We start from the raw sequence: 27693 nt of genomic DNA, 5'->3' as shown, positions 1-27693 counted from the left end.
CCACAACAAGATTCCTATGAGTAAGATAGAAAACTCAGCTTGTTAGAAACCCGTCGGGGTTTCTAACCAAAACTAAAAAAATCCTGACAGCCAGTCAACCAAGGTCACAGAAATCCCCATGCAGTACAACCTGACCCAGGGACTGCAGCTAGTGCAGAATGCTGCAGCATGATTGCTGACACGTGTATTATCAGCACATAATACCTCTGATGTCTCATCTGCACTGGTTGATGATTTGCCACCAGACCAAGTTCAAGGTGTGCTTTCCATGTTACGGGTTCTTTTAAAAGTGTCTTTTAAAATTGTTCTTTTCAATTCACTAATGAATGTACAGCATACTAGGGCAGATCCACATCATGCATTTTAAAGCACATTCAACATACATTTGAAGCACATGAATCCCACCACAGAATCATGGGAACTGTGATTTGGTAAGTGTGGTGGGAACACTAACTGTGAGGGGGAAACTACACTTCCCAGGATTCTTTGGATGTGCTTTAAATGTATTATGTGGATCTGCATTACTTCATAAACCTTGCCTGCATATAAATAATTTTAATCAAATTGTAAAATGGAAATAAGCTACAAAGTTTATTGGGTGACCATGGGTTATACACCATCTCTCAGCCTAATCTGCCCCTCAGGGTGAAAACAACAGAGGGGGACCATGACCACCCCAACCATCCTGTTGTCTTTTAGCTATCTAATGATGATGGGGAGTACCGTGTAGTACGGTGAAGAAGTAGATAAAGCTACGTTATTTTTTTGAACAGCTTGTAGTTGGATCTGCTTCTCATCTGTCTTTGGAAAAACATGGATGGATGTGTACTTGGGTCGTACACCTGTGCCAGAAAAACACTGAAATGTGAAAATATGGTGTCAGGTTAAATGTAGCAATGTTTAAAAAAATGCTTAGTGAAAATGTACTGATTTGGGCTTCCTTTGTGAGGCTAATTGTCGGCCTGGCCACTGAGCTGGTCATTTCCCTGCCTTTCATTTAAGAATGTATTGTTGAGTTGACATTAAATCCCATACTTGTCTACTCAGAAGCAAGTCCCATTTACTTCAGTGGTGTATGGGAAATTGACCACGGAAGATTGGCGAGGAGGTAAAATGACCTGCGACAATTGTTCCTTCATGTCTGACTTTCTGACTCTGATAATTTAGTAGCCAGGCCCTTTAGGAGATTGAAAGCTTTTGAGCCTTAATTGGCTATGTTCCCAACAAGATTGTACGCTTGTTAGCTTAATTAGCTATTTTCTCAAAAGTAGCCACCTATTCAGGACAACATCCTTGAAGTTTGGGAGAAGTCCTTAACTGTTAGGATGGACAGTTGATGTTCCTGGCTCATCTGCAAAAATATTAATAAACATTGATAAGGGTTGGGAACCTGACCTTCCAGCCGGGTGCAACTAATTAAGTTGGTTCAAACTAAGTGCAACCAATTAAGTTGGTATAAACTTCAAGAAGTTGCTTAACAACCAAGAATATGACCATCATGATAGGTGTGATTGATGAGATTGTTGTTGAGAATCAGCACCTAGCCTTTGGAGCTTTTAATTATATAAGTCCCCAAGATTTGTTGCCCAAGTGAACTTTGACACAGACCTGGACTGGTGAGGTGCTGCATACCAGCCATCAGCTGGGGTCTGTCTGTTGTCATTCACTTGGAGTTCTCAACAACTGAATGGAGAATGTAAGCTGAGTGGAGAAAGAACATAGGATTGCAACCTAAATCGGTTAAATGATGAAAATCTTTTCTTGACTAAAAAGCTGCTTCCAGTTAATAGGCGAGCAGATAATAATTTTAAAAATGCTTATAAAAACTGCAGGTTCAAGAGCCCTCCTAAAATAGGTATCACCTTTTCCTGTGTGAGAGATTGGGAATACTGCTTCTTGGAGCATAGTTGCTGCAACATCTTTTGTTTTTCTCATAGGCAAATTCACAGTTTTTTGGCTGCAATCTTGTGCGCACCTTCTTGGGAGTGAGCTCAATTGAACATGGTGGGCTTTCTTTCAGACTATGCACAGAACTGTGCCGTTAATTGATAGACAAAAAATGAATGCGATTTTTTGGCTAACATTTTTTAAGCAGTGACAAAGCTCCTTCAACTAGTTAATTGATACACATATTATTGGAACCTTAGTATTGGTGAAAGTGTGTGAGAATGTAACACTCGAATAAACAAAAACGGTTTGTTGCTCAAAGGGAAGGATGTGTCTGTTTCCCTTATGGGAATATGCCTAAATCATAATGTGGGGGTGGGAGATAAGGATGCCCATCGAACCTGGCTTGGTCAAATCAGTTACTGGGCTGCAGCTCAGTGGTGTAGCACATCTGCATCTGCTTCGTTTGCAGAAGGTCCCAGGTTCAATCCCTGACATCTCCAGGTGGACTGGGAAAGTCCCCTGTTTGAAACCTGGAAGAGCTACTGCCAGACTGTGTAGACAGAGACAATACTGAATTAGATGGACCGATAGTCTGACTCTGTATAAGGCAGCTTCCTGCATTCCTTAATTGGTTTTATTGAGGTACACACTCCTCCTTTACACACAACACCAAATTCAGCTCCAAGATGTGTCAATAGATCAAGACACCCAGTTGAGTTTCCTGTGAGAACCTCTTATATTTGTGTGGCTTGTACAGTGGATGAATTTAAATGGGATGTTGTGGAAGATGGCCTAAGGGTCAGGAGCAAGAGAAGCTGGTTGGGTGTGATGAGGAAAAGCATTTGGGTGGAGCAGAAAAGCTCAGGGTTGTGGCAGGACATAAAACCACAAGTATCCAAAGAAGCATGAACTTGTGTTTTTTAAGCATGTTTGGAGCTAAGGGGAATTGAGATTTTAACATTTGGGAGGCATGGAGAGTTGTTGTTTGGGCTTTTGCTAAAGGAAAGGTGCACTACAAATGTGTGTTTTATGTATGGAGGTTTCAAATGCCTCAAGAACTCTGGGATAAAAATATATTTATATGATCAGGGCTCTGTGCAGCGATAATAATTTTGAGAACAGTCAAATAATGATTATTTGTCAATATCACTGAACACTAAAGTCAGGATCATTCAGACCATGGTATTCCCGATCTCTGTGTATGGATGTGAAAGTTGGACAGTGAACAAAGCGGATAAGAGAAAAATCAACTCATTTGAAGTGTGGTGTTGGAGGAGAGCTTTATGCATACCATGGACTGTGAAAAAGACAAATAATTGGGTGTTAGAACAAATTAAACCAGAACTATCAATAGAAGCTAAAATGATGAAACCGAGGTTATCATACTTTGGACACATCATGAGAAGACATGATTCACTAGCTAAGACAATAATGCTGGGAAAAACAGAAGGGAGTAGAAAAAGAGGAAGGCCAAACTAGAGATGGATTGATTCCATAAAGGAAGCCACAGACCTGAACTTAAAAAATCTGAACAGGGTGGTTCATGACAGATGCTATTAGTAAATCTTTATTTACAGTCAGCTGACCACAAATATAAAACAATGCTGGGAGTTATAAAATAAGACTACATAGTAACACAGGGTACAATGAGCAACAAACTGGATTATATAAACAACTCAAGTTATTTAATTACTGTTGACAATCATACAGGGTCTAGTCCGGATGGCCAAGTTCAGGAATTTTGCCATTTGCTCAGTAATTGCCTTATCTGAACCCTCAAGTAAAACAGTCAAAAGAGACTCAAAATAATGCCTGGAAAAGACTGCGTAATAGGGTATATCAGGTCTTTTCTGGCCCCTTCATAATAGCTACAATTAAACAGGACGTGTGAAATAGACTCCACTTCGTCATTATCACAGGGTTTACCTCCTCTTGGGTTAGAAAATATTTATGCACTAAATGAGCCAGTACCAAACAGTGATCAAGGGTAGAACAACCAGCTTTAAAACCTATCTGCTCTTCCCCCAGGATGTTATTATCATTGATCCATGTTTTCAGGTTAAGACCTAAAAAACTAGTGTATACCTTCCCTATTATAGATAGCAAACTGATAGGTCAATAGTTGCTTGGATCATCTCTGGGACCTTTCTTATAGATTGGGACAATGAAAGCTTTCAGCCAGGCTGCAGGAATTATACCAGATTTGTTTATTAAAGTGAAAAGGGAGGCCAGCAGTGGGGCTCACCAACTGATATTAGCTTTCAACAGCTCTGGGGGGATACCATCTGGTCCAGGGGGACAGATATTACTGGAGGTCACTGATTCATAGGGTCGCCATAAGTCATAGTCAACTTGAAGGCACATAACAACAACAACAAATAATGATTGCCTATTGGGGTGTGTGTGGTGTAGTGGTTAAGGTGTTGGACTACGCCCTGGGAGACCAAGGTTCGAATCCCCACACAGCCATGAAGCTCACTGGGTGACCTTGGGCCAGTCACTGCCTCTCAGCCTCAGAGGAAGGCAATGGGAAACCCCCTCTGAATACCACTTACCATGAAAACACTATTCAGGGGTTGCCATAAGTCGGGATTGACTTGAAGGCAGTCCATCTTCATTGGTGTGTGTGTGTGTCTTTGCTGTAGAAACAGACATCCACATAGGACCCTGCCATATGCCTTTTCTTGGCCCTTTGTCCAACTGATACATGCCATCTGTCACATGGGTGGAACACATGAGATCCTGGAGGTTTTTCAGACATTATTATTATCATGAGATAGCTGGTGGCTTTAATTTGCTATATGTTCAGTTTTTAATTGCTTTACTTGGCCTTTTCCCTGGAATCTTGAAGTGGGGTTACTGTCACCTATGGCTTGAGTAGATTTGCTTTCTGTATGGAAAGATTCCTCATTCATAGCTTGTCTGATCTGCATCCTGAAGCAACACATCAATGGAATTGTGACTTTCTAGTCTGAATATGGTGTATGGGGAGCATTAAGTCTTGGAAATGGTACAGATGGTGTAATGTAGTGAGTGAGAAGTCCTCTGACTCCACCAATGGTGGAGAACATTTTTCAACCCAAGGGCTGCATTCCCATATGGGCAACCTTTCAGGGTGGTATGTGCCAAGGGTGAGCGTGGCCAGAGACAAAAGGAAACAGGGCAATGAATGCTAATTGTACCTTTGTACCTATTGATATCAGGCAGGTGCCTTCGCTGCATTCCTTTCAGTGCCTGCTTAAAGCTTTCATGTTTAGGCAAGACTTCCCAGATGTATAGATGTTGATCTGTTTTAAACTTCTTAGTTAGTAGCTGTTTTAATTGTTTTAAATATGTTTTTAATTATCTGTTTTTAACTGTTTTATTGATAATTTTAATGTTTTTTTGTAAACGCCTTAGAAGTTTTGCAGTCAAGCAGTATATACATTTTGTCAAATCAATAAATACATGGGCCAGTTTCTACACACGCCCCCTCATCCCTCTCTCGCCTCCATTGGGGAAGTAAGAGGCCTCATCAGAGGTCAAGGACACCTTTCAGCCAGGCAAAAACACTGAAACAGGGCCAGTGAGGGCTGTGGCCCAGGGAGAGAGAGGGAAGCCTGTGGGGAGTCCCAAGGGCCAGAGAGAGGCCTGGAGGGTGACACTTGGCCCATCGGCCTGAGGTTCCCCACCCCTGGTTACACCTTTTCCTTGTGCAAGCTCTCTCTCTCAGCCTCCCTTTTTACAGTATAGTGATGATAATGATGCTGCTGCCTACCTTGTAGGATTCTGATATTACCCTCTTCTCTCAAACCTGCCATCCTAAACTGGCTATATTTACTTTGTATTCTGCAGAAGGGTTTTTGTTTTTTAAGCCTATGGTGGGCAGGCTGGGATCCTACTGATGTTGCTTTCCTCCCTTCTCATAGCCCGTTGCCCAGATTCCTTGTGTAGAAGATGCTATGTGTCCATGCCCATCTTTCTTTTGTCTCTGGGGTTGACAGTAGAAGGCATGTTTGGCCCCTCCATTGGCAGATACAGTGACCTCACAAGTCAAAGACAAGCCTGAGCTGTCTGAATGGCAAATAGAAAGGCAGTGTTCTGTTGACAACACATAATACAGGGAAGACTGGCATTTCAGGGTGCGTGATTGTTCTTTTAAAAATAAAGGGAAGGAGAGCCTGTGTTCCTCAAGTTGTGGAACCAGTTGCTTGCTGACTGAGATACACCAGAGCTGAGAGCTAGATGGGCTGTAATCTGCTTTCATTTTATTGAGCCTTGTTATTGGCTGCTGTTGGGTTTCCCTGCTTCTTGTCGAAATTGTTTTGTTATGTTGTGATTTTCATTGCTGCATCCTGCCTTGGAAATCTTTGGATTGCAAAGGTAGCCACTGCTTCTAAATAAATGATATAGATGTGCCTGTGCTCGCAAGGTGGCCAGGAGAGAACGAAGCTGATAGTACTACTTTGTTGAATTACTCTCGGATGTAGTTAAACCAGGGCAGAGAGGAGAACTTCTTACGTTGGGCTAACTGATGGTTTGGTTTCCCCACCATCCTTGCCTTTCAAAGCTTTGTGAAAAGAGGCATATTTCCGTGCTTTGTTTCAAGACGCTTATTTGTAGCCCAGAGTTAAAATAACAGTTCCTTTCCTTCCACAAGTTGCTGTTGGCAGGATCCAAGAATGCCGACTCAGGGATTCACTTGGTTCCCTGTCTTAGCCGGAGCAAACTAGGCATGAAATATTGGCCTCTTGGCTGGCTCGCAGAAAGCAAAGATTCTTGGCCCCTGTCCAAGAAGAGCAGCCAGCTTCTTGCTTAGGTGTGTGATTAGAGATGTCCCTGAGTGTTGTGGGGAAAGATCTGCTGACTCTTCCCTGCAGGTACAGCTGCTTTGGAAGGAGTGTCTTTCTTGGTGTTCCTGGTCTCTGGTTTTGGGGCAGGTAGCAGAGGAAGAAAGCTGAAGGTGGGGCTGTTGTTCTCGCAGCATTTCCCCCCCCGTCACTTTATTTGTTTTCCTCTTCTTCCTGCTAGACTCTGCAAAGCCTCTAATAAGTGATCTGAAGGAGCCAGAAGAGCCTCCGATGCAGACACCCCAAGGAAACCCGTTGGTGCTTTCCTACACCCTACAAGAGCTGTTGAGCAAGGACACAGTGCAGGTGGAGCTGATTCCTGAGAAAAAGGGACTCTTTCTGAAGCATGTGGAGTATGAAGTTTCCAGTAAGGTAATGCCACTCACTGGCAAACAGAGGAAAGAATGGGAATTGATTTCTTCAATCAGTTTCTGTGTTGGGCTGTCACCTGCTTGAAAATCTCTTAGCTATTTGTTCAAATAATTGCAAATAAGGAAAACAACACCCTATAATTCTAAAGGGGGGGAAATGCTTCTCACACTTTTTTTAAGATAATGAACAAATGTGTTGCAGCGGGCAGGATTTTGGAAGAGGAGTTCCCCACTGTCCACCAGAGAAGTTTGGGGTGGGGTTGGTGGGAGAATACCTCTTCTAAGATATTTTATTTATGTTCTGCATGTGAATGCTCACTGGTTGGCTATGGATTGTGGGCTAGATGGTCCTAGATGTGGCTGTTGTTCAAAGGTGATTAAATAAACTCATAGAGGACAGGTCTTTCAAGAGTTATAGGGCATTTTAGCTGAATAGAGCCTCCATGTTCATAGATGGTTTATCTTGGAAAGCCAGTTGCTGGGGAACAAACAGCAAGGAAGGGTTATTTCCTTTGAGCCCTGCTTCTTGGCTTTCTGGAGGCAACTAGCTTGCCATTGTTGGAAATAGGAAGTTGGGCTACATGGACTCTTGGTCTGACCCAGCATTGGGGCTCTCTTTGTGAAGAACTGCAATGGTCCTGCTGAAGCACCGAAAGATTTCCCTCTGATTGTCTCTCCTGTAGCGTTTCAGGTGCTGTGTGTACAGGCGGTACAATGACTTTGTGGTCTTCCATGAGATGCTTCTTCAGAAGTTCCCATACCGCATGGTCCCTGCGCTTCCGCCAAAAAGAATGCTAGGAGGTACGTCTTGGTCTGGAGATGGGATATGATACCGTTAGGGATCGAAAGATCTGTTAATTTTGGTTCTCTCGGCTTCTCATTTTTCCAATCTTAAATTCCATTTGACATTTCTGCAATTTGCAATTTTTTAAAAAAAGAATCCTCATGAAAATTCTTCAGCATTTTAGCCCGAATTTTTCCTATCACATTTTTGTATGCATTTTTGACTAATGTACACATTTTTGCAACCAATGTCTCCTAGTATAATGAATTTATGTGTTATTTTCACTCATATATTCATTTTTGTGCACACTTCCCCCTAATACGTGCGTTTTAGTAAACATTGTTAGGAGAACCGCATTGCAAAATTTGGATAAGTGCAAATTTCAAAGGAGGGCTGTGTTTCGGTTCTTGTGTTTTGTTTCTGAAAGTGTGCATTTGACAGATTCAGTTTTGAATGCGAACTGAACCGAATGGTGCTTGAGGAGAGATGGTGGAAGGTGTGCAGGTTTGGAGGCTTCTGTAGCAACCACATTCTTCAACTGAATTCTGACATCACAGCAAATAGTGGTAAACATAGCGAAGAACCCACCCCATAATATGAATTATATATATTGGGGTGTGTGTTGGGCAAGTCATAGCTTGGAGCTGGTTCTTCAGTTTCCTTTTCCATCTGCTCAGCACTTGTCTTCGTAAGTTCACTCCTGCCTGTATGGCGTAGCAGCATTTTCAGGCAAAACAAAGGACCTAACTGTGGCTTGTGAATTCAGACATAACACCAAATCACAGTTAGCCAAAACTGTAGCTTACAAACTGTTTGCAAGGAGATTGTTGAAAACAGGACATCAGTCTATGGTTAAGCTAACCTAGCTTTAGATGTAATGCCCAGCTATGGTTTGGCTTTATGTATGAATGCAGCCATCATGTCTTGAGGGGAAGCTAAGCCAGCAGTGGAGAGCAACAACTGGCAGGCCAATGCAATGTTAAAAATACTGTCCAACTTCAAAAGCATCTTTTGTCGGCATGAGGGGTGACTGACCTTCAGATGCTTCCGGACTACAACTCCCATCGTGTTACTGTTGACCATGCTGGCTGGGGTTGATGGGAGTTGTGGCACTCCAGTTGTTGCTGAACTACATGTTAGCCACCTCTTACAAGCTTCTCAGAAATGGAGGGTGATTAGCCTGCACCATGTTCCTTCTTAAAGCTGACCGAGAATTCATTGAGACGAGGCGGCGTGCATTGAAGCGTTTCATTAACCTGGTAGCTCGACATCCTCCATTCTCAGAAGATGTGCTTTTGAAGCTCTTCCTCTCCTTCAGCGGGTCGGTGAGTACTCCTGACCAGTGCTCTGAGAGTATTTGTATATGCTGTATGTTTCTGTTCTGTGTGGACCAGGAAACTCCTCTGACCAACCCTCCCCTAACTGCAAATGTAATCTGGCTAACCAAGGGGCTTATAGGGATGTAGGAAGACACCTTACACCAAGGCTGCTTCTAGATGTGAACTTTATATAGCAAATAGGTTGTTCAGATCCTATTTTTTTTCTGTGTGAACATTTGACATAGCTTCTACACACATCTAGAGATGTGAAGGCCTGGAAAAAAAATAGAAAAATTAGGGGGGGCATTACACCCCACATTTCCCCTCAAATTTTCAGGAAAACAAAAAACAAAAAAAGGCTTCAGGGAAAAAAGGGAAGATTCCACCCATTTTTCTAGTTTTTTCTGAGCCTTCACATCTCTCCACACTTGGCAGTTTTTTGCTGCCAAAGCATTACTTGCTATTCCACTGCTTGCCATCCACAGCAGTGTGGATGCTTGGAGTGTAGAGCTTGAGGGGATGTATCTGGGCTGTGATCCTCCCCACCTTTTCCCATTCTGGGGTGTGCACATGTATTTACAAAATAAATTCCCAGGAAGTGAGCAAGAGCAAACATTACCAGCCTTATGTAGCCATTTATCATCTTTCACAATGGGCAAAATGGAGGCTTGTGCTTTTTCTATGTGCATGCAGGAATATCCTACTACTGCTACTTATTGCTTGTGTGTACATTCCCTAAAGGAGTTAGCCAGGGTTGCGGCAGAATTAAAATGACTTTGAACATGGTAGAAATGGTAGGTGGCAAGGAAGGGTGGAGTGGCGGCAGGGGATAGAGCAACCTTTGCCAGCCTGTTGCCCTCCATGTGGTTTGGACTATGATTCCCAAAACATCTGGAGGCACCAGATTGACGAAGGCTGGGATAGAGGGGCACTGAAGGAATGAGAGATGGGTGGAGAACCCATAGTGCAGGAACTTATGCAGATCGCAGAAATCCGTCAGGTGTATCCAAGACATTCCGAAGATTTCAAAACAATGGAGATGCTGTTGCACATTTCCAGATTTCTTTCTTTCCTTTTTTTGGCAACCTTGTGGGCTAGAAACATCCGTTTAAAAATGGAATTGAAATTGTCAGCAAGGTCAGCAGCAGTTCACTAAAACCCAAGCAGAATACAGGCAGTTTTGATTGTGTGTCGCTTCCATTAGTCACTTTGAGGTTAATTAAATACCTTTTTGTGGGTCTAGTAGTTTTAAAATTGACAGATCTTGGTGTCCTGATTAGGAACGAAAAGGAGGAAGATGGCAAAGGTGCCTTCTATATGTGCAGGAAATTTTTAGGAAACTTAAGAAACATATTACTGGATCAAGTCTTTCCAAAGCAATTGGTTTTTATGGGTTTTAATTTGGTATGGTTTAAATCTGTATACTTGTTTTTAATTGTTGTAAACTGCCCAGAGAGCTTTGGCTATGAGGCGATACATAAATGCAATCAATCAATCAATCAATCAATCAATAGGTCAGCTCTGGCAGCTCACAAGCAGGGCATTAAGCTTGCAGTATGTCCTCCTCATTGTTGGATATTCAGATGTATTACTGCCCCCAAGCATAGAATGTTGCTGCTGCCTATATGAAGTAGCCACACCAAAATCAGTGTGCTGTAAGATGTAGTACTTTAGCGTTCAGCAGGAATTTGGCCAGGAAGGGTGGATTAAGGATTATGGAAGAGGGTGAGCAGCATGCTGTTAGTAGGGAAAGGTACTGTAAGTCTCTTACTGTGGAGGGAGGAAGCACTGCAGGTTTCTTTCCCGCAACAATTGTAGAGCTGGCCTTGCTTGCAACCTTGCTTTGTTGTGTTAGCTTGCCCCTCCTCCCCCTCCCCACAAGAGGCAATTAAAGGTTGGGACATATGTTTGCTTTGTGGAGAGAAGCAAAAAATGCTGGCCTGTTGAATAAAGTTGCAGTCACCAGACATTGACTGGTAGTTAGTCACCTGATAACTTCGCCTTTTTACAAAATCTGTTTCTCCGTCTTTCCCAGGATGTGCAGAACAAGCTGAGGGAGTTGGTCCAGGGTGTGGGAGATGAATTCATGACTTGCAAGCTAGCAACTCAGGCCAAGGTATTGTCTCTCTCCTGCAGCTGGAAAAGCCTCCTACCTGCTTGGGAAATAGTGGTGGTTTTATTTGAACAGGAAACATAACAACAAAGAGGCACTGGCTGCAATTCAGTTCGTTTAGGCTGCTTCAGTCCGACTCTCTTTGATGGGATTTCAGCATCAGTGATTGATGGGATTTCAGTGTAAGTCTTGCAGCTGACTCCTAACTCCGATTTGGTGGAAGGAGAGGAGACACATGGGAGTCCAATGGATAGCAATAATATTTATTATTTTATATAGGACCTACATTTGTGCAGTATGTGAAAATATATTAACATACTCTGCCCACAGGTTTGCAGTCTTAAATGCAAATTCTTTTAGTGACAAAAGGAGGGGTATGTGTAATGGCACCATCTACTGGAACATCACCACAAACTAGATAACGTTTTCTGATTAGCATTTCCTTCCTCTTAGGGCCAAGCTAAATGAGATGATGGTGAAATGTGATTGATTGGATGTCCTGTCTCTTTAAACATCTTTTCAAACCAGCTGTGGTATGGAGAGGAGTGAATTGTATTGGGGCTCTAGCCTTGGAGAGTGGCACTTGAACCCTCACCCCTGAAGTGTTTTCCCAAATATAAAGCACCCTCTCAAGTTGGTTGGTTTTTATTTGTTTAGGATACTTATGTACTGCCTTTTGTAATAGATATCTGAGGGCAGTTTGGCCTGTTACAGATAACATACATGATCACATATGTGGGCCTGTATGTTTTCTCCAGTGGGGCACTTGTTTTATTTGTGTAAAAGCATTTCTAAACCATTTTATATTTTTACAGTCTCTAAGCTGTGTACACTATGTCCCATTTAAGAACAATATCCATTAAAACAAAACCTAACACCAATAAAATAACAGTTTAAAAACATATAAAACAGAGATTCAGGGGATTCTTACAAACATCTGGGTTCAGGCTTATGGGTCAGGGAAAGCCTGGGCAAAAGATGTCTTTGCAAGACATCTGACACCACTGATGGTTGCTGCTTCACAATGTACAGGAAAGGAAAGGGCATTCTGTGGAACAGGGGAAACAGCAGAAAATGCCTGGTTTGGGGTCACTGTCCTGTGACATTCTGGACGGTGCAGCGCTTGGAGTAGAATACCCCCAGACAATCTAAGTGATTTTACAGAGGCGGGTGGTCTTTCAGGTAACCTGGTCCTGAGCTCTTCTGGGCTTTGTATGTTAACAAGAAGACCTTGAACAAGGCCTGCTAGCTGATGGACAACCAGTGCAGTTCCTTCAGCACAAATGTAATGTGTACATGTATGTCCAGGTGCTCCACTCAACAACCTGGCTGCAGCATTCTGCACCAGCTACAGCTTCTGAACCAATCCCAAGGGAAGTCCTACATAGAGCGCATTATGGTAGTCTAATTGTGAGGTTATTAATACATGAATCACAGTAGCTAAAGAGCTTGAGGAAGGCAATTTACATCAGGAAAATGGGACAGGGAGGTTAACCCTGCTGTCCCCAGTGCTGCACTCTGAATACAATTTGGGTCCCTCGTGACTGGCTTTTAAAAAGATGGGAGATCTAGTCACAGATCTCAGTCTTGACTCATTTGTCCTGTGAGCTTCATGGTCCTCAGCTCTAGACCCTGAAAAATTTTGTAGCAAATCGTAACTCTGGCAACACATTCAGCTACATTTTTATTCCTGTCACTTACTTTGCTGCCTTGAAAAAAGGTGGATGGTTTGCATCCTCTTGTGACCCATTTATCAGTGGAAGGAGCCCCAGTTTACCTTTCCACATGTCCCTGAATTTGCTATACTGGTAGCTGGGTATGTGTGTGTTTTGAATTTCCTGGTTAATTGAAAAGTGTGTTGTATGGAATTGCAAAGAGATTTCTGAGTGATATACTCACTCTCTGCCTTTCTGAGCGTGCAACTTGCTTCCCTCTGTGATAAGAATGTGCATTTTGACAGCAGCCTGAAGCTCTTGCAGGATCAGTTGTGAACTATCTTGTGCTCCATTTTAGGATTTCCTGCCAGCTGATATCCAGGTCCAGTTTGCTGCCAGCAGAGAGCTGATCCGAAACATCTACAACAGTTTTTACAAACTGCGGGATCGAGCTGAGAGGATAGCCTCCCGAGCAGTTGACAATGCTGCAGACCTTCTTATGTTTGGGAAGGAACTAAGGTGAACTGGAGTAGGCTGAGCAATCTTTTTGCAACCTTAAAATGCAGGATGAAGTAGAGGAGATGATGAAGATCTGTGACCATGGGCTGATCTACACAGTAGTTTACTGTGTGTTTGGTGCTACTCACATCTCCTTTAAATTGGTATGGTTCATGTGATGTTACTGGCAAACAAGCTATCACACAGTTTTTCACCTGTAAATCTGTACTAACCCAACCCATTGATAATTTGAAAAGGGAAGAAAAAAACATCTTCACTCCCTTTCCCTAGTGCTTGCAGGTGCTTTGCTGTGATGCTTTTAGGTGAGTGTGTCAATCGTTCCCCTCTTATGCCTCCTCGCTCCTCCTCCCTTCCTTCATTTCCTGTAGGCTGACAAGCAACTTCCTTTTGCTGTCCTCCATTCTGCTGGCCTTTTTTATGTAGCTGCAAATAGTCCTTTGCCCCCCTTTTCTTCGTAACTTGTGTGCAAAAGCATAACACTACTCAAACAAATATTTGTTTTTCAGCTGTATCCTACCAGGGAAAACACATATTTGTACTTCTGGATTTTTTTTTAAAGGAACCTACTGCAGCTGATAGAACAGACTGAGCATGCTTGGTCACCTTAGCAACCAGAGGGAGTGGAAATGTATAACTAGAGGGCAGGGCCACAAGGAAAAAGCGAGACTAATTCTTCTCAGAGGAATGCTTGCTTGTGTGAATGGGAAAAAGCGATTGGCAGCTAACATTGAGCAGGAACTGCAGACAATGCAAATGAAAAGCAAAGGTAAAAGGGTATTTCCTACGAAGACATGCTCCCATGTAGATGAGCCCCAGAACTCCTGGAAATGGAAAATTGTAGCTATGGAAGGCCTCTTCTGATTTTGGACGGTGGTGCTGGGGGAGGAGAATAACTCTTTCCCTCTGCATTGTTTTTCTGATGCAAATTGCATCAACTCATACCCCCCCATCTGTTGGTTCCATTAAAGAAAACTGGTGTGTACATAGGTTAGGTTGTGTACATTTCCTCAAATGGGGCAAAAAACAATTTTGTGGGGCGGGGTGGTGGTGAGGATATTGAAACCAGGTAAATAGTGCAGAGGGAGTGGGTTTACTTTCCTTCCCCAGTGCTGCCATCCTTATCCAGATCATTTAAAGAATAACAAGTTCTCCTTTACCTTCTCTGGTTTGACCTTGAATAGCAAAGATGTGGTTTCTTTTTGGAAGAACTGGTTGTCTGTAGGAGTAGGCATTCCTGTTTCATGGTGATCTTTGCAGCAAGAGACCCTCTTTTTCATTGAACATTAATAGTCTGAAGTAAGATGCATTTTTCTGATCTTCATATGCTCCATAAAAAAGCTAGGAGAGCTTAAGTCAAAGATATATAGGACTTCTTGCAGAGCAGGAAGGGAGTTCTTCTGCAGAGTGGAACTGCAAGGAGAGACACTGGCTAGTTCCCTTCAGTATGGCCGCACCTGGCACTGTCTGTACCAAGTAATGACAGTCTTTCTTTCCACATGCTGCTACTATGTTACCTTGGGTCAGATCTGAATTAGCCTTAATTTTGCAGACTGGCACAGTTACCAGGACTGTGTAAACATTTGTGATTCCAGTATAGCACTGGGCATGGGAAAGCATAGAATTTGATGGTGGCTGCGGTTTGGAATCTGTTTTCAGGCCCCAATAGAGAGGGGACATTTGGGTAGCCTGTGGGTTTTGTGGAACTCCCTCCCTAGATGCTACTGCATGCTTCTTTTCTTCCTGTAGTGCTCTGGGCTCCGACACAACTCCACTCCCTTCCTGGGCTTCTTTGAACAATAGTGCCTGGGGCAACCTGAAACAGGCCCTGAAAGGCCTTTCTGTTGAATTTGCACTCCTGGCTGACAAAGCTGTTCAACAGGTGAGCTCCTCCTGCTTCTTCCTTGCCGTTCATGAAGTACAGTGGATGCCCTGATGAAAATGGGCCTTGCAGCTGTGTCTGTCACCCCTCCCCCACCCGTCAGGGCCCTGCAGGATCAGACTTGAAAACAACCAAGCGTTCCTGTGGACCAGAAACATGACTATCAGCTGGAAGGGTAGAAGCATAACCCAAGGCAAACAGGCTGCAAAAGGCAGCGGGCCAGGGAAAAGAAGGTGAGGCACAGGAGCCTGTAGGAATCATAAGTCGAGCACTACACCCACCCAGATCTGTGTAACTGCCACTCATTTCCATGTTCTTGAGAAAAGGAGGGTGATCTGTGTCCTCTTCTGGCTCATACATCAATGGAAGGAGTCCTAAGTCAGCTTTCCATGATTCACTGAGTTTGTAGCACCGGTGGCTTGGTGTGTGCACATACACGAGGTGGAAAATCCTGGTTAATTGAATAATGTTTTATATGGAATTGCAATGAGAGCTCAAACTGGCATATGTGTGTGTTCTCTCTGTCTCTGAAGTTCTTGTAGAGCAAGCAGCTTGGCTGACAAATGGCTCAAACTGGGTTAAGGATTGAAGCCTGGTGGTGTGGTTACATAAGGCCAGCCAGGTCCCTGATAGCTCCTTGGATCATTTGATTTGGCCGGCTGATGAACTGCAGTATACCTGTCAGCCATTATCAGTGTGGCACTGCAGGGCAGTAGTTCTCTCTTTGCCTGAGAGCTGCCCCAGTGGCTGACAAGTCACCAAGCCCTGTTCCCAGATTCCCAGTTAGCGCCTCCTGGCTCATGACTTCCCTTCCTCAGGCCCTACTTGGATCAACAGCCTTGGCCATGAAGCCTATTCTTGGGCAAGGTCTTGGAACGAGTGGTTGCTGACCAGCTCCAGGCGCTATTGGATGAAACCGATTATCTAGATCCATTTCAGTCGGGTTTCAGACCTGGTTTTGGCACTGAGACGGCCTTAGTCTCCCTGTGTGATGACACTCGAGGCACGGTGCGTTTTACCAACTTCGGTTGGTAGCCCAGCTACGTCCCTATCTGAGTAAGGAGGACCTTACATCAGTGGTTCATGCTCTGGTAACCTCACGTTTGGACTACTGCAACGCGCTCTACGTAGGGCTACCTCTGAAGACGGTTCGGAAGCTACAGCTAGTGCAAAATACGGTGGCCAGACTGCTAACAAGAACTAAGCGGTCTGAGCATATAACACCTGTTCTGGCTCGCCTGCACTGGCTTCCAATATGCTACCGGGCCAGATTCAAAGTGTTGGTATTAACCTATAAAGCCTTATACGGCGCGGGACCACGATACCTGCAGGAATGCCTCTCCCGTTATGAACCGGCTCGTACACTACGGTCTACTACGAAGGCCCTCCTCCGGGTCCCGACCCATAGGGAGGCCCGGAGGGTAGTAACAAGATCTAGGGCCTTCTCAGTGGTGGCCCCCGAATTGTGGAATAGTCTCCCCGAGGAGGTACGCCTGGCGCCAACACTATTATCTTTTTGGCGCCAGGTTAAAACCTTTCTCTTCTCTGAGGCATTTTAATCTAAGTTATTTATGTAAATGTTGTAATTGGTATTTTAGATGATGTACTTTTATATTTGTTATATTGATCTTGTAATTTTATTATTGTATATGTTTCTATGTTTGCCGCCCAGAGAGCTGTTCGCTAGTCGGGTGGGATATAAGCTGAATAAAATAATAAATAAATAAATAAATATTAGTCCAGGACACTCCAATGGTAGCTGCTTTAGACTGGAGATGTTGGAACCAGAGACTTGGAAATGGCTTTTTCCTGTTCTGTGCCTGGGTGGACTGCTGCATGCTGTTTCTTTCACTCATTTGCCCTTCTCCTTTCTAGGGTAAACAGGAAGAGAATGATGTGGTGGAGAAGCTGAACCTTTTCCTGGACTTGCTCCAGTCCTATAAAGTAAGTTCTGGTTTCTTTTTGCCAGTGTGTCAGTAAGTATCTCAGAAACAGCTGTGTGCTTTTTCTGGAGTGCATTGCATCAGATCAGTGGAAACCATCCAGGGAATGAGTTGGGAACCCAAAGCAGAGCTAGCAGCCAGCTGGGCCTTTCTCAGGATTATGTGCTGGGACGTGGTGCAGGGGAATGCCGCCAAGATTACTTTCAGTTGCAGATAATCTTAGTTTAGTGTTACATGCAAATCAGGAATCCTGGGTTACCATGAACAATGGTTATTTGCTAAACAAGCCAACTTCAAACCATAAGTTATGAAGTTGTTTTGTTTAACCATTGTTTTGTTTAACCAAGGATTTGTAACATTAAGCTGAGATGCTTTGAAACCAAAAGTAATCTCTTGTGCACTACAAAGCCATTTTTTGGTGTTACATGTGAACCAATCTGCTATCCTACATGCATCCATGTATCTCTAAGATTTTGTATTGTATCTGTGTGATGTATTTTAACAATTTTAATCCATTATGGGAGCCAATTGTGGCTGAGAAGTGGGATAGGAATGTAGTAAGCCCCCTATATCACAAATCGGGGATAGAGGCTGAAAGAGAGTGGGTTGCATAAAGTCCCATAGTGGAATTGTGGCAATGGTGAGATCTGAATGGGATCACATGCCTAGCCACTATTATTCCAGTTTCATATTGGGAACTAGCTATACTAGTTCTATTTCGTATTTGGAAGTGACACCACTTGGGAGGCGGGTAAAATTCAGACTATGCTGGCAGAGAAGTAGCTCTACTGTCCTCCTTATCTTCTCTGCTGTGCTCATGATCCTTGCCCTTGAAAACCTGTGTCCCCAAATGCCACCTACTATTTAACAAACAATTTTTTTAAAAAAGATGGTATTTTTTATTTATTTGAAATAGACTGCAGCATAAAAATAAAAATGCATTTCTTAGACCAGGGTGGGCGCCTTGTAGCCAGCAAGCTGCATGCAGGTTCTAAGCTAGTTTTTTAAAAAATGGTGGTAGTGGGCAGTAGTTTGTTTAGAAGGCTTAAAAACCACCTTTTAGCCCCCTTCGTTGCAGTTCTCAGCACTGAGCAGAGTGCCAGCTCCTTTGCTGGATTCATTCTGTCTCCCTTCTTTCCCCATTCACAGCTGTTCATACAGAATTTGGGAAGGGTGGCAGTGGAAATTTTTTATTTTAAACGCCATATTTGTAAGCTGTCTTCCTCAGACGTGTCTGCTCAAGGCAGTGGAACTGAAATAAAGCACAACAATAAAACACCATAACGAAATAATAAAAAATACAATTAGAATGTAAAATGGCATGAAATTATTTCCAAAGCCACAGCGGTGAAACTGCCCAAAGAACTTTTTGTTACGTTATAGGGAGGCATACAGAGCAGCAGGTCCAAAAGATGCTTTGGTTAAGAATCCATTGAACCAGGAGGGCTTTTAAGGTTTTGGAATACTACAACTGAAGGCATGATCTGATTTTCCTCTCCCCCCCCCAATTATTTAAGTAAAAATAAAACTGCCCCCTAAAGTCTGAAAAAAACAACAGAGGATATTCAGTATCAACTAAAGGAGACTGAAAAGTCTCTGCATTAAGCTGTGTTATTGCCTTGTAACAGGAGCATTTGGTTTGTTATATTTAAAACATTTATATTCCATCTTTCCTTAACATCTAAGGCACCTAACAATTAGGATAATAAAAATAAAGTAAAACAATTCAAAACATAAACTAAGATGGGACAATAATCCAACAAAAAGCTACCAAAATAAAAGCATCAAGGAAATCATATACATGGCTAGATAAAGCGGAGGGGCTGTAGCTCTGTGACAGAGCATCTGCTCTGCATGCAGAAGGTCCCAGGTTTACACTCTGGCATCTCTAGGTAGGGCTGGGAGAGGCCCTCTGTTTGAAGCCCTGGAGAGCCACTGCCAGTCAGTGCAGACAATACTGAGCTAGATGGAGCTAGGGTCTGACTGAGGATAAGGCAGCTTCCTATGTTGTGTCAGAAAATGCACACTGGAGAATCAAACAGTAAAAGCCAAGTGGTGGTCCAGTTCAGTCTCCTGAAAAAGAGATGTCTGTACAGTGTGGGTAGAGGAAAGCCGTCATGAAAGATGGCCTCTCTGGCTGCAGTCACAGAAAAAAGTCGTCTCTGTTGTTCCAACCAAACAGGAGCTTGAGATGGATGAGGTCTTCTGAATCATTTTAATATACGGGCTGGCTTATATTAGCAGTGCGGAAGAGAAGAGAGATCAAGGCCATAGTTCTCCAGTGCTATCTTCCCAAGATGTTCTGTGACATGATGCCAAGCTGTATAAGAAGCATCCTCTTTCATCAGTCCCCATGACCTGACTTTTCTCGCTGCGATGTAGGATCTTTGTGAGAGGCATGAGAAGGGCGTTTTGCATAAGCACCAGAGAGCTTTGCATAAATACAGCATGATGAAGAGGCAGATGACGAGCGCCACAGTACAGAGCAAAGAGCCAGAGTCCATGGAGCAGCTAGAATCTCGAATTGTGGAGGTACAACATTCTGCTTCTGCCACTGTATGTGCTTGCTAGCTAACCATTCAGAGCTCCAAGCATTCCGTGGGTCTGTCGGAAGAAAGAAACATGCAGGATTTGTGTAGGTGGAAGTATTCTGCATCCTATGAATCTTAGTTTTCACTTAAAAACAAACACCCCACCAGAGGCAAGTTTCTAGGCCAAGGGAAGGACAGTGCGTAGGGCGGTCTTGTTTGCCATCCCTTAAATCCCAGGGAAACATCAAACTAAATCTGCTGTAGCCTGAAACTGGGTGTGTTCAGTGCAGCTGACTGCCGAAAGGGATACAGCTGTGGGCAGCCTGAGGAAACTGAATCCACACTGGTGCCTTCTAAGGATGGGATCCGCTTGTTGGTGCCTGTTGAATGGCATTCCATCAAACTCTCAGGCAGGTCCATTTCAGGTTAGTTATTTTTTCACTGTCCTTTGCTTTTACTGTTCCATTTCTCCTCTCCCCAAAAATAAATATATTATTAGCAATGTTTTCCTTTCTGAAAGGAAAGAAAAGCAGCTTTCCCTATACCTAGTGCCTGCCCGCCCGCCCAAATGGTGTTAGATCTTCCCCCCAGAGAAAGGAAGAGATCTCTTTAATGCAAACCAAAGATGCCGGCTAGTCAGTTTCTCCTTAGCTAAGCAAAGGCACAGTCTTGTCAGGTTATTATTCCCGAAGCAAACATGCAGACTGGTCAGTTTCACCTTAGGAAAACCAAGGCACATGCTTGGTAGTTTAAGGTTAGCAAAGCAAACTCACCTGCTGCAATGCAAAAAGCAGCTGAGCTAAGCAAACGCAGTCTTGTCGGTTTCACATCATCAAAGCAAAGCTGGATGCATTTAAAAAAACAACAACAGGTGTTGGAAAAGCCAGAGAAACTTGCAGCATTCAGGATCAGTCCGCAAATACAGTGAACCTGTAGACTATAGGGAAGTCCAGTGCCAAGTTTGAGTTTAGTGAAATTCTCACCCATCTCTAGTGCCTGGCCATAAAAACAAGCCTAGAGTGAGAGACAAGGATGATCTCAGCAGTTTCTAGGATTGCTCTTTGAAGGTTTTTTTTTGGGGGGGGGGAGGGTGAGCAGCATTTGGTTCCCGGGTAGGGTGGAAGGATCTGTCAACTTTAGTTCTCTCAGTTTCTCATTTTTTTTACAATCTTAAATTTAGTTCTCCACATTCCTCCTGCAATTTGCGTATCATGAAAGTCATGAAAATTTCCCTAATAAACACATTTTTGTAGGCAGTTTTGATTAATATACACATTTGTGCAAGCAATTTCTCCTCAAGTGTGTTGTTTTCACTAATATATACATTTTTATGCACACGTTCCCCTAATATGTGTATGTTTGTAAGCATTGGTTAATTGGACAACTGTATTGCAAAATTCAGATAAGTGTGAATTTTGTAGGATGGCTATGTTTTTGTTTTCATATTGTTATGGAAAGTGCAAATGTGATAGATTCAGCTTTAAATGCAGACTGAATCAGATTTCTCCCCATCCCTTCCCTGTGTGAGAGGCAGGAGGCTGAGAGGGGAGGTGTGCCAGAAGAAGGATGATATTTATTAGAATTTTGTATTAATGTGTGCGTTTTTGTAACATTTGTTGTTTTTAAGTTGTTTTAGTTTTCTTTAATCACATGGAGATATTTTTATATATTAAGCTGTATAGAAACATAATTGTGATTAACAAAAGAGGTTTTTATTTTATTAACAAAATGTTTCAGCTTCCGCCTTCATCAGCTGCTAACGTACAAATGCTGTTACCAAGGTGGCAGTTATAGAATTTTGAGGATGGAATGCTCAGAGGGGCTTCATTTGCAGAAGCTAAGTGATGCTGGTACTACCCTCCAGGTTAAGGCCATGTGGTGCCAGTGTGTATAGAAACTATAAATAAATAAATAAACATGAACGATGGCTGTGGGCAATGCCTTGTAAAAGTGTTGCAGCTAGAAAAGTTTTGGCAAGATTTCCAGTGGTTGGGGGATGGGACAGGGGTCTCGGTGACCTTCAGCATCTGTGCCTTGCATTGCTCATTGCCTTTTCTCAAGTCTAACAATGCAAACTAGGGAAATATTGCACTCCCAGTCAACTGGGCTGGGTGAAAATGAAAGCACACTCTGTGTAGTGTAGAGTTGCCTTATTGAATTACTTGTGGATCATGTGTTCTGCCTGTAATGGTGCCCAAAGCACTGTACAAACAAAAAATAAAACAGGAAAACTGTAAAATGGGAAAATAGTAAAACTATCTAAAACTATGGTTAAAGTGCCTAAGAACAGGCAGAAAATGAACACTGCCAGATTAACAAAAGAGAATCAAACCCAAAAGTAAACTGGGTCTGGCAGTCAGTAGGACATAGCTGCTCATAGGGCCAGGTTGTAACTTGGTAGAAAGCTGGAAAAGATGGAGCTTAGCAGGATCGTATTGGTAAAATGTCCCACAGAGAAAGCCCAGTCCAGTTTGCAAAAGACAAGACACAGAGCAATCCCTGTGGAGTTCAGGACAGAGAGAGGTATGTATGAGAGGCAGAACTCCTGAAGTCTGAGTCTGCAGGCTGTGTCCACATCATACATTTAAAGCACTTGACTTCCCCTAAAGAATCCTGAGAACTGTAGTTTGTTAAAGGTGCTGGGAATTGTAGCTGTGTGAGGGGTAAACTACAGTTCCCAATATTTTTGGGGGGAAGCAATGTGCTTTAAATGTATGGTGTGTATGTAGTCTGTGTTTAAAAGGTCATCACCGGCTCTTTGAACTGAGCCTGGAAGGTAACAAGAAGCCACTGCAGCTGAGCTAGGACAGGAATAATATGCTTTGTGAGGTCTGACCTGGTCAAGAGAGAAGTCCTCTGCTAAGGCAGCCTCATGACACTCTTCTGTGCTTCTCTTGCTCCCCCGCCCTGTTGTGTTGATATCCTGCTGCGCATGTAGGCCACTGACATGTTAGGAAAGCCCCATGGTGCTTGTGGTGGCATGCCCAACAAGACAGCCTCACTTTGCTCATAATGACTGACAGCCTTCTTGCAAACCATTTGGGCTGCCACTGTTGTAGGTGCTCAGCTGCAGGAACAGGGGAGCTTGATCATCCCACTGTAGTGTATGAGAGAGCAGTGCTGCGGGTGATGTGTTGCATCTTGTCCTTTGCATACGCTTCCAGGAGCATCCCACAGGTCTCTCCTCTCTCTTTTGCAGCAAGAAAATGCCATTCTGACCATGGAGCTGCGTAATTACTTCTCTCTCTACTGTCTGCACCAGGAGACGCAACTAATCCACATTTACCTTCCTCTGACGTCTCACATCTTGGGGGCTTTTGTCAGTTCTCAGATCCAAGGTCACAAGGAGGTGAGTGCCTTTTGACAATATTGCTGTTATTATTTATTCAGTTTTTACCCAGTCCTTCTCCTCACAGAAGCCCAGGGTGGCAAACAACTAGCGGGGAGACATGAGGGGGCCCCAATTGCCGTAGTGACGGGCAGAGGGAGGTATGGTGTTATGAGAAGGACATGCCAGGTAAGGGGAACGCGGCCCAGACATGTTGTGGCTGTGCCTTGTTCCGGTCCTTCTCATACCCACAGGGTTGTTGGTTGTCCTCTCAGCCAACTCTCAGATCTCCAGCTGCTGCTTTTTAATGCCAGATCGGTTCATAATAGAACCCCCCTCGTCCATGATTTGATTATGGACGAGGCAGCCGATCTGGCAGGCATAACCGAGACATGGGTGGGCGAACAGGGAGGAGTTAGTCTCTCCCAGATCTGCCCACCGGGGTATTTGGTTCAGCATCATGGTAGATCTGAGGGTCGGGGAGGTGGGGTTGCTGTGGTCTATAAGAGTTCCATCTCACTCACCAAGCACCATGTCCATACAACTACTGGTCTGGAATGTTTGCACCTTGTGTTGGGCCAGAGGGACAGACTAGGAATCCTTTTGGTGTACCACCCACCTTGCTGCCCAGTGGCTTCCTTAACTGAGTTGACGGAAGTGGTCTCGGAGGTATTGTTGAGATCCCCTAGACTATTAGTACTGGGGGATGTCAACATTCATGCCGAGGCTACTTTGTCTGGGGCGGCTCAGGACTTCATGGACTCCATGACAACCATGGGGCTGTCCCAATATGTTAGTGGCCCAACACATATATCGGGGCATACACTCGACCTTATTTTTGTTACTGGACATGGGGATAGTGATCTGGATGTGGGGAGTTTTACATCTCTCCCTTTGTCATGGACAGATCACTGCTTGCTGAAGTTTAGACTTTCAGCGACCTTTTCCCTCCGCAAGGGTGGGGGACCTATTAAATTGGTCCGCCCCCGGAGACTAATGAATCCTGAAGGTTTTCAAAGGGCTCTGGGGGATTTTCCGGCTGATAGGACCAGCGCTCCTGTTGAAGCCCTGGTTAATCTGTGGAATGCGGAGATGGCCCGGGCTGTCGACACGATCGCTCCTGCGCGCCCTCTCCTTTGCAGAGCTCATTCAGCTCCTTGGTATACTCCAGAGTTGAGGGCGATGAAGCAAGATAGGAGGCGGCTTGAGCGGAGATGGAGACGAACTCCTGATGAATGCAACTATACGCTGGTTTGTGCTTTCACCAAGTGGTATATAGGAGCGGTGAGGGCGGCGAAAAAACAATATTTCGCCGCCACTATTAAGGCATCTCTCTCCCGCCCAGCGGAGCTTTTTAGAGTTGTCCGAGGGCTACTCCATCTAGGCCTTCAGAACACTGTAGATACTTCGGTGGCCCGCTGCAATGAGTTTGCTGAGCACTTCCAGCATAAGATCTTACGCATTCGTCGGGACCTAGACTCCCATTTTATAGCAGTTAACCCTAGTGAGGTGTCTGGTGCACAGTCTTATCATGTTTTGTTGGATGAGTTTCAGTCGGTTCAGTTCGAGGACGTGGACAATGTGCTTGGACAGGTACGTGCAACCACTTCGGTACTAGATCCTTGCCCCTCTTGGCTAATAAAAACTGGCAAGGAGGGAACAGTTGGCTGGGCCAGGGAAGTGATAAATGCCTCCTTGCGAGAGGGAGTGGTCCCTGGCTGTCTGAAGGAGGCAGCAGTGAGACCACTCCTGAAAAAGCCTTCCCTGGACCCAGAGGATTTCAGCAGCTACAGACCAGTGGCAAATGTTCCATATCTCGGCAAGATCTTGGAACGAGTGGTTGCTGACCAGCTCCAGGCGCTATTGGATGAAACCGATTATCTAGATCCATTTCAATCGGGTTTCAGGCCCGGTTTCGGCACTGAGACGGCCTTGGTCGCCCTGTTTGATGATCTATGTCGGGAGAGAGACAGAGGGAGTGTAACTCTGTTGATTCTCCTTGATCTCTCAGTGGCTTTTGATACCATCGGCCATGGTATCCTTCTGGAGAGGCTTGCGGAGTTGGGAGTTGGAGGCACTGCGTGGCAGTGGTTCCGCTCCTACTTGGCAGGCCGTCTCCAGAAGATAGTGCTTGGGGAACATTGCTCGACACCATGGGTACTCCAATGTGGGGTCCCGCAGGGTTCGGTTTTGTCTCCCATGCTTTTTAACATCTATATGAAGCCGTTGGGTGCGGTCATCAGGAGTTTTGGAGTGCGTTGTCACCAGTACGCTGATGACACGCAGCTCTACTTCTCCTTTTCATCTTCCTCAGGTGAGGCGGTCAATGTGCTGAACCGTTGCCTGGACGCGACAATGGACTGGATGAGAACTAACAAACTGAGACTCAATCCTGATAAGACTGAGATGCTGTTGGTGGATGGTTTTTCCAATCAGATGGTGGATACATATCCTGTCCTGGATGGGGTCACACTCCCCCTAAAGGAACAGGTTCGTAGTCTGGGAGTCGTTGTAGACTCTTCCCTGTCACTTGAGGCTCATGTAGCCTCTGTGGCACGGAATGCGTTCTACCAACTTCGATTGGTAGCCCAGCTATGTCCCTACCTGAGTAAGGAGGATCTTACATCAGTAGTACATGCTCTGGTAACCTCACGTTTGGATTACTGTAATGCGCTCTATGTAGGGCTACCTCTGAAGACGGTTTGGAAGCTACAGCTGGTGCAAAATGCGGCGGCCAGACTGCTAACAAGAACGAAGCGGTCTGACCATATAACACCTGTTTTGGCCTGCTTGCACTGGCTTCCAATACGCTTCCGGGCCAAATTCAAAGTGTTGGTATTAACCTATAAAGTCTTATACGGCGCAGGACCTCAATATCTGTCGGAACGCCTCTCCCGCTATGAACCGGCTCGTACACTACGGTCTGTTACGAAGGCCCTCCTCCGGGTCCCGACTCATAGGGAGGCCCGGAGGGCAGTGACAAGATCAAGGGCCTTCTCAGTGGTGGCCCCTGAACTATGGAATAGTCTCCCTGAGGAGGTTCGCCTGGCACCGACACTATCATCCTTTTGGCGCCAGGCTAAAACCTTTCTCTACTCCAAGGCATTTTAATTTTTTGTTAATGATTGTAATGTTTGTAATTTGATTTTAGCCTTTGCTGTTTTTAGATTGTGAAATTTGATTTTAGACTGATGTTTTGTATTATATTGTATTTTATTGTATCTATGTTCACCGCCCAGAGAGCTATTGCTAGTCGGGCGGTATATAAGTTTTAAAAATAAATAAATAAATAAATAAAACAATGCAAAGATCTTTGCACCTCATCTGTGAAATATAAGCAGATGGTTTGATGTGCCATCCTTCCCTCCAGCTTCCTCCAGTTTGGTGTTCTCAGTTTCCTCTTCAGAGTTCCAGTCCCTTTTGAACTTGATTAAAGCAGAATCCCCTCTTAGCCAGAGTATATTTGTTAATGAATAAGCAGGACCTGCAACCAAATGTTGCAGTGTGGAGAGCTATTTGTTCACGGTTCAAGCCAGCCAGCCATGCCCTCCTCCAGGATACTCCACTCCACTCCACTCCATTTCCTCCTCCCTTCACAACAGTTTTCCACCCTCCTTCCACAACAGTCAGGGTGTCTTCATTCAATTAGTACTTTGTGAGAGATATTCAGGTGCATACTGAGAAATTTAGGTTTGCACACTTCAAAGTGCAGTGTTGCCCTAGGGCAATACATCCACCTTAAAAAAGAAATAGACCTTTTGCAATTAGGAAAGATTTGTATAGAAGAGTGTGGGGTGAACATATGATTAACTGGATGACATATAAAGACCCCACAAGCAAATGAGGATGAATGCTCATTGTCATATAACCTGCCTCCAAACAAATTGTCTGGATATAATCTAACCTCTTGTGTAAGAAAATCAGGGTGAATGCACAATAAATAGATTGTCTGGAGGAGCCCTCAGTCAGCATTCTGTGACCACTGAGGACACTCAGTCCTCAGGGACTTCAGGTTTCCCCTCCTATAAATATTCTTTGTGTAAACACGATCGCTCCTGCACGCCCTCTCCTGTGTAGAGCTCATACAGCTCCATGGTATACTCCGGAGCTGAGAGCGATGAAGCAAGATAGGAGGAGGCTTGAGCGGAAATGGAGACGAACTCCCGACGGATACAATTATGCGCTGGTTAGTGCTTCGACTAAGCTCTATGTAGGAGCAGTGAAGGCAGCTAAAAAACATCATTTTGCTGCCACTATTAAATCATCTCTTTGCCGCCCAGCGGAGCTCTTTCGAGTTGTCCGGGGGCTTCTCCATTCAAACCCTCCGGACAGGGTGGAATCATCGGAGGCCCGCTGTAATCAGTTTGCCGATCACTTCCAGAATAAGATCTCATGTATCCGCCGGGACCTAGACTCTCAAGTTATAGCAGTAGATCCTAGTGAGGTGTCCGGAGCACAGTCTTGTCCTGTTTTGTTGGATGAGCTTCAGTTGGTTCAACTCGAGGACGTGGACAAGGTGCTTGGACAGGTAC

General features: G+C 44.3%; 1 protein-coding gene across 3 annotated transcripts in view; it reads left to right on the top strand.

The window, feature by feature from the left end:
* The window catches only part of SNX8 (sorting nexin 8), a 55885-nt gene that overhangs the window by 21306 nt on the left and 6886 nt on the right, over nt 1–27693 (top strand). For 2 of the 3 annotated variants that reach the window (XM_061599462.1, XM_061599463.1), the window contains exons 2-10: nt 6901–7091; nt 7774–7891; nt 9078–9199; nt 11229–11309; nt 13320–13480; nt 15227–15359; nt 17235–17303; nt 19685–19834; nt 23033–23182. In XM_061599462.1, the coding sequence (XP_061455446.1) occupies nt 6901–7091; nt 7774–7891; nt 9078–9199; nt 11229–11309; nt 13320–13480; nt 15227–15359; nt 17235–17303; nt 19685–19834; nt 23033–23182 (1175 nt within the window). The remainder of the gene's footprint in view (nt 1–6900; nt 7092–7773; nt 7892–9077; nt 9200–11228; nt 11310–13319; nt 13481–15226; nt 15360–17234; nt 17304–19684; nt 19835–23032; nt 23183–27693) is intronic. The other variant, XM_061599464.1, reaches the window with a different exon arrangement.

Source organism: Rhineura floridana, chromosome 17, assembly GCF_030035675.1.
Source record: "Rhineura floridana isolate rRhiFlo1 chromosome 17, rRhiFlo1.hap2, whole genome shotgun sequence".
NCBI classification, from domain to species: Eukaryota; Metazoa; Chordata; class Lepidosauria; order Squamata; family Rhineuridae; genus Rhineura; species Rhineura floridana.
This window is presented reverse-complemented; position numbering and strand designations above follow the sequence as displayed.